Below are 16332 nucleotides of genomic sequence, written 5' to 3' on the forward strand. Positions count from 1 at the left end.
ATCTTTCCTCTGCCCTCAGCATAACTCCGCACCTCTGGGTGGCCTCTCAAGGCCTGCTTGAAGGGGTCCCTTTCTTCCTGTCCAGCCTCATTGCTCTCTATTTCCCCTGAGACTCTCTCTCTGTACTCCAGCCATACTTTGCCTTCTAACTCTACACCCTTGCACTCCTCTCGGGAGCTCTGGGCCTTTTCCTCATCTAACTTCTCCTGGTGGACACTTCAGATCTTGGAGTTTATCATCAGCTCTTCCAGGACCCTTTCTTGACACTCAATCCACCCCAAGACTCACTAGCATCCCTGCTGTGTCCTGCTTGCCTCCTGCACTGGACCAGGAGTTTCTTCAGAGAAGGGATGGGGCCAGGGCCGGGCAGAGCCAGGCTGTGACCACCTGGACAGGGAGAGCGAAGGGCCCAGGCCCCGAAGTCCCTCCCCAGGCGCCCTTCCTCCAGCAACCTGAGCCCCATGAGGGAAACTGAGGGACAGAAGGGATCCTGGACCACAGCCTTCCATTCCCATCCAGGGCATCAGGGCATCACTCATCCTCAGGAGAATGAGCAGACCAACCAGCCCCTGACCTCTGGACAGGGAAGAAGTAATTCCGCCCCCCACGTTTTTTGTTTCTTGATCCAGAAGGTCTCAAATTTTATTCATGGAATGACAACACAGTCCTACTACTGGCCCAAGGAGTATCATCTCTACTCTTAAGCTTTTAATACCAATTTTTTTTTTTAATATAAGGGGAGTTGGGTTATATGACAGTCTCTGACTTTAGTAAACCAGGCCTGCCTAGTATCACCTCGTGCTGAGATGCAGGCCTGGTGTTCTCCCACTCAAGTCCCATGTTTGTTCTCTTTGTGATGATACAGCAAGCTCTATACTCCTGACTTTTTTCTCTCAGCATGTACAAGCCAATTATTGCACTTCATTGTAATGAGAGAGCAATAAGGAATACATGCATACAGAAATGGACATCATCAGTGCCCTGAAAATCAGAGACAAAGGAAGGTGTCAGCTACCCCAGAGAAGACAAGTGGACAGAATCTGTTGCCTGTTCATTCCGGTCACATGGGTCTTCCTTCTGCTGCGGCTCAGAAATGTTCCTTGCAGAGTTTTTCCCTCGAGTCACATGACACGAGGGGTTCACTGCATCTGTTCTTTGGCTTTCTTCCTTTTTAACAATAATTTGTGGTTTGTGTGCTTTTACACAACACAGATTAGCTGGCAGGGGATGCGTCACTGCTCACACACAGCGTTTAAAAATAAGTATCACATCTGCAATGCAAAACTCACGCGCTCTGCTTTTAAAAAAGAGTTGAAGATTGCAGGCAGGAGGAGAAGGGGATGACAGAGGATGAGATGGTTGGATGGCATCACCAACTCAATGAACATGAGTTTGAGTTAACTCAGGGAGTTGGTGATGGACAAGGAGGCCTGGCATGCTACAGTCCATGGAGTCACAAAGAGTTGGACACAATTAAACTGAAGAGAGACTTGGGTGCCCAGCGCCTTCTTGTCCATGCAACTCAGCCCCACGTGCCTGTGCAGAGCTGGTAGAGATGAGGCATTTTAACCTGCAGGCTTCTGATAACCTGGAAGAGTCTCAGTGCCCTGAACCTTGACCTCCCCAACCCGCCCGTGCATCCTCAAGGGCATGGGGCAGGGCTCACAAACAGCCTCAGGATCCTGGATTCCCAAGCCAGAAAAGGCTGTGGTCTCTGGCCACAAACCGTCCCTAGGATAAGCTCGCTCAGACTAACAAAAAAGTGCAATTTTGAGTCACAAGATGAAGCACGTCTGGCTAGAGACCCAGCACTGGCTTCTGGGATGGTTTTAAGTGCCCGGATCTACCCCTCCTGGGGTGGTGCACACTAGACCAGGCAGCTGAACATGTCACTAGTCATCCCCAGTCGGAGTGCCTGTCGCTCTCCTTCAGCGTGGGCTCGGGTCTCAATGTGGAAAGTGAGTGACAGCCAGCCCCCGCTAGGGCCACCTTGTCTCGTCAAAACAGAGGAGGGGGACTCAGCAGGGCAGGTGACAGCTGCCTCGGGGCTCCTCCGCCCCCATCTCTGCAGGGTGCAGTACACACCCTCGCCCACGCGTACCCACAGCTGTGCCAGGAAGGTTCCACCCGCAGCAGGGGCTCTAGGCTGAAACAGTGGGTTTTCAATTCTCAATCAGACCCATCTCAGCCTGGCTGACTTTGGGGCCCCAACTCCTTATCCTATTAACTCACTCTTGTTGGTCCATGCACTTAATTTCAGGACCAACAACCCAGTTGCCCCAGGTAATGAGCTCTGGCACACACCAACTCTTCTCAGAGACTGTTTCCTTGACAAGCCACGGGCACTTTGTGACTTGATGCTGCCAGGGTTATTTCCCCGTGTGGCCTGGTTTTAGACCACCCAGCACAAACAAGGGAACGGGCTCCTGTGTAAAAGCAAATGTGGAAATTTTTTCAAGTTCAGAGACCTCTTGAGCATTCTTCTGGGGAAGAGGTCAGTGACCGGTAATGACTTCAGGGAAGACGGCTGGCAAAAGACCAAAATGAGGAAGCTGGAGCGCTGGCGGGGACGGGGGAGTGGAGAGGCGGGTTCAGGTCACGCTCCCGGCTGGCCTTGGTCAACCACGGGGGCAGGGACCAGGAAGGACGGGTGGGCGGGCTTCTCTCTAAAGATAATGGGGATGATCAAGCCACAGGCTTCATCTCCGACTCTCACTTTCAAAGAGAGAGCTGTTCTACAACTGTACTCGGATGAGAGTTATTTTTACATGCCAGGCTTCCATTAGGTATCAGACTCAGAGGACAAAAATAAACCTCAAAGAACAAAGAAGGCTGGTGGAAGGGGCCAGGTGCTTTCCCGCCTGCCAGCCTGTGAAGGCCACCCTGTGTGCTGGTCGCTGCTCCCATCATGTCACCTTCAAAAGTAATCCTGCGCTTAAGGATGAAATCATGCACAGCCTTTGAAAAACCAAGCAAGGATCATTTCTCGGGCAGGATCAGATTGATATTTTCTTTTCACTTTTTATTTTATATTGGGGTATAGTCGATTAACAATGCTGTGATAGTTTCAGGTAGAGAGCAAAGGGACTCAGCCATATATAACCATTCTCCCATAAACTCCCCTTCCATCCAGTCTGCCACACAACATTGAACAGAGTTCCATGTGCTTGTCTGTCCATTTAAAATAATAATATAGCAGTGTGTACATGTCCATTCCAAACTCCCTAACTATCCCTTCCCCCTCATCCCTCTCCCCAGCAACCATAAGTTCATTCTCTGAGAGTTTCTTCCTGTTTTGTAAGTTCATCTGTATCATTTCTTAGATTCCACATATAAGGGATGTCATGCGATATTTCTTCTTCACTGATTGATTTTTGTCTGAGTATGACACAGGAATGCAGAGTGGAAGATGGACACCAAAGCTATACAAGAGTCACCTGAGCTAAAAATAGTGCAGCATGGACTGCAGGTTTCCTGTGTGCACCTCTCGCCTACATGTCATTAAAACCAAAGGGGTGCCTGCTGCTTTCATTTTATGGATGGGGAAACTGAGGCACAGAAAGGTAATGGAATTTTCCCAAACTGTCAGACACAGCTAGCCTGGGGTACAGGACATGAACCAAGTCCAATCGCAGACCTCTACTCCTATCCAGGGTTAAATAACCTCAGGAAGGAAACGTGGGTAGATCATTTTGCAGAAGCCTTCTTTCTTGGTCATTTTGGGGAGTGCACATTTTTTTATAATCCCTAAAGCACCTATGTTGACTGGAGCTCTTAACTCAGGGCAGGTACTCAGTAAAGACTGACTGGCTGGATTTCAAGATTCAAGATTCTCACATTTTCTCATTAACCTCCGAAAGTTAATACAACCAAATAACTCCAAAAAGATTTAGGGAAATTAACATCTGCTGATAACATAAAGAAGTTCAGTTTAGCTGCACATTTAATAACAACATCAGTCTTAATATTTCAAGACTAAATAAAACTATTCATGGATTTTATTTTTGCTAGGATTTGATATTTAAAACAACAACATATTTTTCAACCAGAGAAACGTTCCAGGCTTCACAATTTAGACTACCACTCATCTTGAAATTTCTATAAACTGGGTTAAGGAATCGGCAAATATAGGTTGGAGAAGCACACTGTGCTAGGCACTGGGCTAGGTCCCCCCTCACGACCCTGCAGTGTGCTGTTCACTGAAATCTCACATGCTGGGACTGGGTGATGGGAATGGTCAGAAACCCACTACCTGCTGCAGAGGCCAGAATGAAGGGCAGGAATGTCTCAGTGGCACTGGTCACTACATCAGACTATTCAAGATGCTATTCAGACTATTCAAGACTATCTGTCAAATAAAACCCATTACACGATGCTCAATTTGTCATGCCTTAAACAGATACTTTTATAATGTGGAAGTCAATATTGGATAATGAGTTGCTGTGAAGCATTTCTAAATATGAAATTACTTAAATCCCTGATAACCTTTGGCATTTTCATAGTAAAACATCAGAAGTAACTAATGGGCCTCATAAGCATTCATCTACTCATTTTCCAAATACACTTAAAAATAAATGTCTATAAATAGCCATCCATCTACACATTTCAGAGCTCAGTTTTTTAAATGCAAACCACTTATTTCAGCAGATGATTAGGAACCAGGACACGAAGAAAGAGATGCAGAATTAACTTTCAACTATTGACTGGTGAACTCATCTGAGCAAAAGCAAGGTCTTGATGGAAATTTTGCTTTTTTTTTTTAATTGAAGCTGATTATTGATCTGCAAGGAGATCAAGCCAGTAAATCCTAAAGGAAATCAATCCTTAATATTCATGGGAAGGACTGATGTTGAAGCTCCAATACTTTGGCCACCTGATGCAAAGAGCCAACTCACTGGAAAAGATCTTGATGCTGGGAAAGATTGAAGGCAGGAGGAGAGGGGATGACAGAGGATGAGATGGTTAGATGACATTACCAACTGGATAGACATGAATTTGACAAGCTCTGGGAGATGGTGAAGGGTAGGGGAGGCTGGCATGCTGCAGGCCATGGGGTCGCAAAGAGTTGGATACAACTGAGTAACGGAACAACAAACTGATACAAAGCCCATGGAACCACAGGACCCTCCATTCTCGCAGGACCTGGAGGACAGTCACCCAGATTGTCTGTCTCAGTTGCAGTCAAAAAGCTGCTGGTTGTGGCATCCTACCTCTCAACAGAGGGGTGGGAATCGAAAGCCACTACCACACCATCCAGACTGACACCAGCGCAGTGCTGGCAGGGGCCAGACACAAGGGAAGACTGATAAAATGACACCATTATAACTGACAGATGGCGGGGAGAACAGGAAGTGCCTCTTCTTACTCATTTCTAGTCTCATCCTCAAATACAATCATTTTTCCTATGTGCGTGTATACTTAGTTGCTAACTCATGCCTGACTTTTTGTGACCCCATGGACTACAGCCTACTAGGCTTCTCTGTCCATGGGATTTCCCAAGCAAGAATACTGGAGTGGGTTGCAGTTTCCTTCTCAAGGGGATCTTTCTGACCCAGGGATTGAACCCATGTCTCCTGTGTCTCCTGCATTGGCAGACGAATTCTTTACCAGAGTCACCTGGGAAGCCCAATTTTTTTTTTTTCTGCTATATTGAGTATCAAAAAAAATACATGTTCTAAAAATCCTGTAGTAAAAATAACAGGGCTGACAAAAATAAAAAGAGACAGACCGTTCAAGACTTATGCAAATTTGTACCCAGAAAATGAACAAAGCAAGTAACAATTACAAGTTAAAAATTAGCAGCACAGTTAGAAACAAGTAAAATTATGAATAAGTAGAGAATTGGGACTAGCGGATAGATATTTGTACATCCATGTTCCTAGAGGCATTATTCATATAATAGCCAAAAGGTGGAAATGACCCAAGTGTCTACAGACAGATTAATAGATAACCAAATGTGGTATACGCAGAGAGAGGAATATTACTCAGTCATAAAAAGAAAGGAAATTTGGACAGATGCTACAATACAAATGAACCTTAAGGACATGATGTGAAGTCAAACAAGCCGGTCACAAAAGGACAGGTACTGTATAATTCCACTCATATGAGGCACTTAAGAGTAGTCAGATGCACAGAGGCAGAAAGGATCACAAGCATCGCCAGGAGCTGAGGAGAGACGGGAATGAGGAGTTAGTGTTTGATGAGTTTGTAGTTTCGATCTGGGCAGATAACAAGCTTCTAGAGAGGCATGGTGGTGACAGCCGCACGACAACATGCATGTTCTTAATGCCAGTATACTTAAAAATGACTAAAGTGGTAAATTTCATGTTATGTATATTTTACCACAATTTTAAAAATTAAAAAATAAAAGGAAAATCCACTTAAGTTTCTTAAAGGTAAAGGTGGCTTGACTAAAGAGGAGGTACAGAGGAATTGAGGCTGCTGAGTTGTCACGACAAGGGCAAATGCAGACAGCTCAGACAGAGCCATGCAAAATCAGAACACGCAGCCAAAAGGAACCAAGAACAAGGGGAATGGGCTCTGTGTTCTTCATTACCTTGCAGAGTTCTTCTGGATTTGTGCACTACTGCAAAATATTAATACTCTGGGAACAACTGACTTCCACATTATACTGACATCATTCCCATATTTATAATCATAATAGCATATGAGCTAACTATGTTATAGAAACACACATTGCAGCTAAAATGTTCGGTATTTAACATTGCCAGTAATAGTTCCTAAGACTACTGAAAGAATGGTTAGTGTACTAAATTTTAATCAGTCCAAATTTGGCATTTACTCCAGCCATGACAATGACCTTGCTTATACTTCCACCCACACAAGTACGTACCCATTCATCCTTATCTGTACATTTATCTTGTTATTTTTTTTAATTGAACATCTTCAATTTTATATTTTTATTTTATCTTTAGTTACTTTTAATTGCTCACCTTGAATCATTTTACTTCCCTCAGATCAATGCAGACATCTTAATTTAGTCATAAAGGGGAAAACAGATAATTACTGAGTCCTTCTAGTAGGCTGCCGCTATTTCAAAATTCAATAAGAGGATGTGGTAATGCATCTTTGTTGTCTTTTTTTTCCCCCAGCATGGTATGTGGAACTTTCCCAACTACAAATGAAACCCACACCCCCTGCGTTGGAAGCATGGAGTCTTAACCAGTGGACCACCAGGGAAGTCCTTGTTATCTCTAAATCAGGCTGTAGAACCCTCTCTGGAACCTAGCGGATTCCGGTTGAAGGTCTAGAGTCAGAGCCAGAGGTGAGAAGGCGCTGCTTCTCCTCCTGGGAATCACAATTGGAATTTCAGGCTGCTCCCACCTGGGATACACTTTCTGGGGGTCAGAGAGCCAACAGGCCACAAAGAGCTTTCCCCAGTGGCTGCTATCAACCTTCACTGTGAACCCTAAGGAAATAAGAGACTAGACTTTTGAGGAAGAGGAGGGCAAAAAACAGAAAGAAGGAAAATGTGGAGAAGGGGAGGTGCTGGAGTGAGGTCCAGGGGCTAAAAAGTCTCGGCCACTTGGCCTCTGGGTCGCTGGGGTATGCAGAGCTAGGATTCCATGCTGCTGGTTTTCTACATCCACCAGGAAGGAACCAACCTGCCAAGCAACATAAACACATCCCTCGAAGGAAAGTGAAGGGAAATGCACTTCAAGTATCTATAACAGTTAGTTATACTTGTTCCAGCTGGTAAAGGAATATTCTAATTTATGTTATACACGTCTGTGCCAAGGGAAAGGTTGTTTATGGAGCTTCAAAGAAACTTGATATAGAACACATGATCCCTGCACAGCTTAACGACACACCAAACAAACACACTGCTGTCAATACCAAGGGCACAAAGCGAAACATCAAGACTGCTTAGGAACTATGAGCAGTCACAAAGGCACGATTTTATTTCCCTGACAGGCGCCGTCCCCAACTCACGACGCTGGTATCCTACCTGTGACCTGCATCAGCTGGAGAGCACAGCACAATTTGAGGGCAGCAGTGCGATGGCCCACAGCCCACGGGAGTCAGGGCAAGGGATCGGGGGATCCACACTCCTGCCATCGTTACATCGTGTCTGGCACAGGGCTGCCTGGTGACAGTGTGATCAATGAAATAATTCTTCAATCAGACAGCAAAAGCTGGCCACTCTTCCTCTAGCCTGTTCCTGAGAGAAATTCTCGCTCACATGCACCGAGAGACACGGCAGTACTGCTGCAATAACCCCAAACTGGAAACAACCTGACTGTCCATCCATGGGAGAACGGATAAGCCAACTGCAGTATACCCGCTGCCCACACAGCGGACTGTGCAGTGGTGGGATGGACAGGCCACAGGTATGCATTTCTGCACAGATGACAGGAGCAGGAGACTGAGTAAACAGACAGGTGCAGAGAAACACACGGCCTGTTACTCCATTCACACGCAGCTCAACAATGTGTCTGTTCAGGGATACAAATGTATGTGTTAAAACTCTCCAGAAAAGCAAAGAAATGATGAACAATGATGAAATTTCTAGCAAGCAGTGATTTCTGTGTGGGTAGGGCACAAAGGGAGAAGGCAATGGCACCCCACTCCAGTGCTCTTGCCTGGAAAATGCCATGGATGGAGGAGCCCGGTGGGCTGCAGTCCATGGGGTCCTGAAGAGTCAGACATGACTGAGTGACTTCACTTTCAATTTTCACTCTCTTGCACTGGAGAAGGAAATGGCAACCCACTCCAGTGTTCTCGCCTGGAGAATCCCAGGGACGGTGAGCCTGATGGGCTGCCGTCTACGGGGTCGCACAGAGTCAGACATGACTGAAGCGACTTAGCAGCAGCAGCAGCAGGGCACAAAGAAAACTTCAAAACAATAGTGTTCGCTTTCTGAAGCTGAATGGTGGGCATATGAGTTTTCCTGGAATCACTTATTCTCTATATCTTATACATATGTTGTGAAAGTTTTTTAGTAACTCATTTTACAAAACTACTATTTTTAAAAGCTGCATGATTATGAGAGAGAACTTCATATAGAATCATTCATGCCTCAGACTGAAGGGACTGAAAATTTGCAATGCAAGGAAGAATCAAAGGGCTATGGTTCCAGGGTTTTTTCCTGTCTTCACACAATCCCGGGTTTGATATTTCCATACACTTGACTCTTGACTCTGCCACTCTCATTCACCTAAGATGAATTCTGGGTTAAACATGGTCTGGGGGCTGCTGAGGTGTACTTAATCCCTCCCCTTTCTTAGAAGTGACCAAAACACAGCAGTGGTTTGGGACAAGCATCAGCAAACTGCAAACCCAGGTGCCATATCCATCCTGAAAAACATTTCTGTACTGCCAATAAACTCAGAATAGTTTTGACTTTAATTGTTAAAAAATATCAAAACAATCAATATTTTATAACATCAGAAAGTTAACTGGAATTCAAATGTTACTCTCCATAAATCTTTACTGGACCATCACCACATTCATTTACTTGTGGTTGCTCTCATGCTACAGCAGAAAACGGGAGTAACTGGCTCAAGTATTTACTGCCTGACCCTTCGCAGAAAAAGCTTGTCACCCTTGTCCTAAAGAAAACTTTAAAAACTAGATCAGGCAAGATACAGAACCTAAGACACAAAATTTGCTTCTGTGCTTATATCTGACCTCATTTCATATGGAAGTTATGGTGGTTTATGAGAATATGTACAAAATTATAGTATAAATTTAAAAAACAAGGAAAAATCTGGCTGGAATGGGGAGAGGAGCCCAGAGGGAAAGACCATCCAGGACATGAGATCTACACAACTATCAACACTGGAACACCAATCTGTGTTACGAGCAGCCAAAGCAGAAAGGTATGCCACTGCAGAAAAAGTCACATGGTTTGAGGAAAGCAAACAAAAACATACGTTATTCCGAGCAAAGCTGTTCTTTCATCAGGTGTGAAGTCATAGCACTGATTGGTGATGTCCTGACAACATCCACAGTGACACCTTCCTGTGACCTGAGCCGACTGTACCACTGGACAGCACGATAGGGAAGTGGCAATTCTGTGGAGCTCTCGGTCAGGTAGGCCTACTAAGTAGATGTGACTGGACTTTATCAAAAAGAGACCACACTCAGGCTTACTGGGTCTCTGCTACCTTCTTTCTCTCCCAGGACCACAGCCAGACTGTGTGTTTGCAAGTACAAAACTTGCGCCAAGCAGGCCAGGTTTTGGCACCCATGGAGAACAGAATGAAATGTTCATACCATCTGCACATCCTAAGATACTCACTCAGAACAGCCCACGGTCAGCTGGCATGTGAGCTGGCTCCGGAGCGGGGCTTAGAAACAGGGACTACTACCCTTCTGGGCCTCGTCTCTGAGGACTGCCTGACTCCATCCACCTAGAAGCCCTGCCTCACCCCCAAAGGAGTTTTAGGGTTGCTATGGTAACCTAAACTGTAAACTGAGGAAGGAACAGGCAAAAGGTGAAAGATCAACACGACATAAAGAGTAGAGACTAACTGGATGTGAACACCCAAAAGAGCATCTAGAGACATGAAGCAAACCTTTAAAAGGGTGCAAAGGTACAGACGCTGGATTTAACTTCAAGGGCCTGTTTTAGTGCCTGCCCCTGCGTATTGGTCCTGCAACCAACTGCTGGAGGACAGGAGCCTCTTTCTGTTGTACAATGGCACACATGGAGCCCCAGGCTGGGGGGTTCAAGAGTTCTAATCCTGCCCTGAAAGCTTGGTGGGAACTTAGGGTAAAATCTGCTGAGACCAGTTTGATTTTACAGTCATCTCTTTGAAGAAAGTAGGGAAAACCATTAGACCATTCAGATATGACGTAAATCAAATCCCTTATGATTATACAGTGGAAGTGAGAAATAGATTTAAGGGACTAGATCTGATAGATAGAATGCCTAATGAACTATGGATGGAGGTTTGTGACATTGTACAGGAGATAGGGACCAAGACCATCCCCATGGAAAAGAAATGCAAAAAAGCAAAATGGCTGTCTGAGGAGGCCTTACAAATAGCTGTGAAAAGAAGAGAAGTGAAAAGCAAAGGAGAAAAGAAAAGATATAAGCATCTGAATGCAGAGTTCCAAAGAATAGCAAGGAGAGATAAGAAAGCCTTCCTCAGTGATCAATGCAAAGAAATAGAGGAAAACAACAGAATAGGAAAAATAAGAGATCTTTTCAAGAAAATTAGAGATTTCAAGGGAACATTTCATGCAAAGATGGGCTTGATAAAGGACAGAAATGGTATGGACCTAACAGAAGCAGAAGATATTAAGAAGAGGTGACAAGAATACACAGAAGAACTGTATAAAAAAGATCTTCATAACCCAGATAATCACAATGGCGTGATCACTCACCTGGAACCAGACATCTTGGAATGTGAAGTCAACTGGGCCTTAGAGAGCATCACTACGAACAAAGCTAGTGGAGGTGATGGAATTCCAGTTGAGCTATTTCAAATCCTGAAAGATGATGCTATGAAAGTGCTGCACTCTATATGCCAGCAAATTTGGAAAACTCAGCAATGGCCACAGGACTGGAAGAGGTCAGTCTTCATTCCAATCCCAAAGAAAGGGAATGCCAAAGAATGCTCAAACTACCGCACAATTGCACTCATCTCACACGCTAGTAAAGTCATGCTCAAAATTCTCCAAGCTAGGCTTCAGCAATATGTGAATCGTGAACTTCCAGATGTTCAAGCAGGTTTTAGAAAAGGCAGAGGCACCAGAGATCAAATTGCCAACATCCACTGGATCATGGAGAAAGCAAGAGAGTTCCAGAAAAACATCTATTTCTGCTTCATTGACTATGCCAAAGCCTTTGACTGTGTGGATCACAATAGACTGTAGAAAATTCTGAAAGAGATGGGAATACCAGACCACCTGATCTGCCTCTTGAGAAACCTGTATGCAGGTCAGGAAGCAACAGTTAGAACTGGACATGGAACAACAGACTGATTCCAAATAGGAAATGGAGTCCGTCAAGGTTGTATATTGTCACCCTGCTTATTTAACTTATATGCAGAGTACATCATGAGGAACGCTGAGCTGGAAGAAGCACAAGCTGGAATCAAGATTGCCGGGAGAAATATCAATAACCTCAGATATGCAGATGACACTACCCTTATGGCAGAAAGTGAAGAGGAACTCAAAAGCCTCTTGAGGAAAGTGAAAGAGGAGAGTGAAAAGGTTGGCTTGAAGCTCAACATTCAGAAAACAAAGATCATGGCATCTGGTCCCATCACTTCATGGGAAATAGATGGGGAAACAGTGGAAACAGTGTCAGACTTTATTTTTTTGGGCTCCAAAATCACTGCAGATGCTGATTGCAGCCAGGAAATTAAAAGACACTTACTCCTTGAAGGAAAATTATGACCAGCCTAGATAGCATATTAAAAAACAGAGACATTACTTTGCCAACCAAGGTCCGTCTAGTCAAGGTTATAGTTTTTCCCGTGGTCATGTATGGATGTGAGAGTTGGACTGTCAAGAAGGCTGATCGCCGAACAATTGATGCTTTTGAACTGTGGTGCTGGAGAAGACTCAGAGAGTCTCTTGGACTGCAAGGAGATCCAACCAGTCCATTCTAAAGGAGATCAATCCTGGGTGTTCATTGGAAGGACTGATGCTAAAGCTGAAACTCCAAAACTTTGACCACCTCATGCGACGAGTTGACTCACTGGAAAAGAGTCTGATGCTAGGAGAGATTGGGGGCAGAGAAGACGGGGACGACAGAGAATGAGATGGCTGGATGGCATCACCGACTCGATGGAGGTGAGTCTGAGTGAACTCCAGGAGTTGGTGATGGACAGGGAGGCCTGGCATGCTGTGATTCATGGAATCGCAAAGAGTCGGACACGACTAAGCGACTGAACTGAACTGAACTGAACTAGGTACCCATGGCGGGAGGGTGGGGGGAGAGGGCAATTGATTCCAGGATGCCCTTAGATATCAAAATTCAAGGATGCTCAAGTTCCTTATATAAATTATCATAGAATACTGTGCATATTACTTAAGCACATCCTCCTTTATTAAGTCATCTCTAGAATATAATAATTTATAACACCTAATAGAATGCAAATGCTATGTAAATAGCTGCTGGCACACAGTATATTCAAATTTTATATTTTTAGAATTTTCCTCTCAAAGATTTTTGATCCAAAGTTGGTTGAATCCATGGATGTGGAACCCATGGATACAGACTAATCAGTTCATCTATATAACATATTTTAAATGATATTACAGCTATTTTACTTCTATATAATTTTGGAAGGTGATGCACACAGTTGAAAAAATCAAAATGCTATGGAGAGACACACTGAGAAATCTGGCTCCCATCCCCTGTCCCACAGGCATCCCCCCACCATAGGTGATCATTTTATTGAATTTTTGGTGTTCACCCAACTTCTCTTGGGGCTTCCCTGACATCTCAGTTGGTAAGGAATCCTCCTACAGTGCAGGAGACCCCAATTCGATTCCTGGGTCAGGAAGATCCACTGGAGAAAGAATAGGCTACCCACTGCAGTATTCCTGGGCTTCCCTTGTGGCTCAGCTGGGAAAGAATCCACCTGCAATGCAGGTGATCTGGGTTCAATCCCTGGGTAGGAAAGATCCCCTGGAGAAGGGAAAGGCTACCCACTCCAGTATTCTGGCCTGGAGAATTCCATGGGGTGGCAAAGAATAGGACATAACTGAGTGACTTTCACTTTCAACTTCTCTTAATGCATTTACAAGTAAATATGAATACCAGCCTTATTTTTCTTTCCCTTTCTTACACAAATGTATATGCTATTCTCTACCTTATTCCTTCCCCTGACAACATAGAAAGGAGATCTTTCCACCTGGGCCCTCTCTCTCCTCTGTTTCAGTTGCAGAGTGTCCCCCTGCCTGGCTGGCCCCGTGTACTGTAGTAGACACACAGGCTGTTTCCAGGCCCTGTTGTCACAGACAACATACAACCTTATCCGGACTTCACGCTCTGGGCACAGGTTTGTTTGTAAGATAAATTCCAGAAGCATATCAGAGATTTTAATTCCCATTCCCTCCAGGCTACTATTTTATAAATTATGTTTATTGTTTATTTTTGTCAATCAGTTCAGTTCAGTCGCTCAGTCGTGTCCGACTCTTTGCAACCCCATGAACCGCAGCACATCAGGCCTCCCTGTCCTTCACCAACTCCTGGAGTTCACCCAAACGTATGTCCATTGAGTCAGTGATGCCATCCAACCATCTCATTCTCTGTTGTCCCCTTCTCCTCCTGCCCTCAATCTTTCCCAGCAGCAGGGTCTTTTTAAATGAGTCAGCTCTTCACATCAGGTGGCCAAAGTATTGGCGTTTCAGCTTTAGCATCAGTCCTTCCAATGAATACCCAGGACTGATCTCCTTTAGGATGGACTGGTTGTATCTCCCTGCAGTCCAAGGGACTCACAAGAGTCTTCTTCAACACCACAGTTTAAAAGCATCAATTCTTCGGCGCTCAGCTTTATTTGGAGTCCAATTCTCACATCCATACATGACCCCTGGAAAAACCATAGCCTTGACTAGATGGACCTTTGTGGGCAAAGTGATGTCTCTGCTTTTAAATGTGCTATCTAGATTGGTCATAACTTTCCTTCCAAGGAGTAAGCGTCTTTCAATTTCATGGCTGCAATCACCATCTGCAGTGATTTTGTAGCCCCAAAAAATAAAGTCTGACACTGTTTCCCCATCTATTTGCCATGAAGTGACAGGACCAGATGCCATGATCTTAGTTTTCTAAATGTTGAGCTTTAAGCCAACTTTTTCACTTTCCTCTTTCACTTTCATCAAGAGGCTCTTTAGTTCTTCTTCCCTTTCTGCCATAAGGGTGGTATCATCTGCATATCTGAGGTTATTGATATTTATCCCGGTAATCTTGATTCCAGCTTGTTCTTCTTCCAGCCCAGAGTTCCTCATGATGTACTCTGCATATAAGTTAAATAAGCAGGGTGACAATATACAGCCTTGACGTACTCCTTTTCTATTTGGAACCAGTCTGTTTTTCCATGTCCAGTTCTAACTGTTGCTTCCTGACCTGCATGCAGGTTTCTCAAGAGGCAGGTCAGGTGGTCTAGTATTCCCATCTCTTAAAGAATGTTTCACAGTTTATTGTGATCCACATAGCAAAGGCTTTGGCATAGTCAATGAAGCAGAAATAGATGTTTTTCTGGAACTCTCTTGCTTTTTCGATGATCCAGCACATGTTGGCAATTTGATCTCTGGTGCCTCTACCTTTTCTAAATCCAGCTTGAACATCTGGAAGTTCACGGTTCACATATTGCTGAAGCCTGGCTTGGAGAATTTTGAGCATGGTTTTACTAGCGTGTGAGATGAGTACAACTGTGTGGTAGTTTGAGGATTCTTTGGCACTGTCTTTCTTTGGGAATGGAATGTAAACTGATCTTTTCCAGTCCTGTGGCCACTACTGAGTTGTCCAAATTTGCTGGCATATTGAGTACAGCACTTTCACAGCATCATCTTTCAGGACTGGAAATAGCTCAGCTGGAATTCCATCACCTCCACTAGCTTTGTTCGTAGTGATTCTTTCTAAGGCTTACTTGACTTCACATTCCAGGATGTCTAGCTCTAGGAGAGTGATCACACCATCATGATTATCTGGGTCATGAAGATCTTTTTTGTACAGTTCTTCTGTGTATTCTTGCCACCTCTTCTTAATATGTTCTGCTTCTGTTAGGTCCATACCATTTTTGTCCTTCATTGAGCTCATCTTTGCATGAAATGTTCCCTTGGTATCTCTAATTTTCTTGAAGCTTTCTCTAGTCTTTCCCATTCTATTGTTTTCCTCAATTTCTTTGCACTGATCACTGAGGAAGGCTTTCTTATATCTCCTTGCTATTCTTTGGAACTCTGCATTCAGATGCTTATATCTTTCCTTTTCTCCTTTGCTTTTTGCAGTGGCTTTAGTCAATGATGAGAAACACAAGTGATCTAAACTGGGGTAGCAAAATTCTTGGAATCTTTTTTTTTTTGCTGGCAATGATAGAGAAAGAATAATATTGTGTGGCAAGACTGTCTTGTGCCTTCTCTCCCTCTCCTCGTTAACGCTGACAAATAAGGAGCTGAAGAAAGCAAAAACTGGGATCATATCACAGGGGATAAAGCAATAAGCACTCCTAACAAATCTATGCAAAGGGAAGGCTTGAGCCCCACTGCCCTGCTGATCTGTGGTACTGAGGTCAGGCGGGCACCAAGAGAAACTTCGGGTATTTCCCAACTCTGCTGTCACATTTATTTATCTCCTACACCAATGTATTTCCACATATACCCACATTTCCCTCTGAAATGAGGAAGGGTGGC

The 16332-nt window shown here is 44.4% G+C and overlaps 1 protein-coding gene across 2 annotated transcripts in view; it reads right to left on the minus strand.

Annotated features, from left to right (window-relative positions):
* EEPD1 (endonuclease/exonuclease/phosphatase family domain containing 1) overlaps positions 1–16332 on the minus strand; it is a 137300-nt gene that overhangs the window by 88611 nt on the left and 32357 nt on the right. The window contains exon 3 of one of the 2 annotated variants that reach the window (XM_055420880.2): positions 7970–8107. The exons of the other annotated variant lie outside the window; for it this stretch is intronic. Coding sequence (XP_055276855.2) covers positions 7970–8107 — 138 coding nt within the window. The remainder of the gene's footprint in view (positions 1–7969; positions 8108–16332) is intronic. 2 annotated transcript variants of the gene reach the window in all.

The sequence above is a fragment of the Moschus berezovskii genome, chromosome 3, assembly GCF_049115385.1.
Source record: "Moschus berezovskii isolate FMDL1 chromosome 3, NW_MosBer_1.0, whole genome shotgun sequence".
NCBI lineage: Eukaryota > Metazoa > Chordata > Mammalia > Artiodactyla > Moschidae > Moschus > Moschus berezovskii.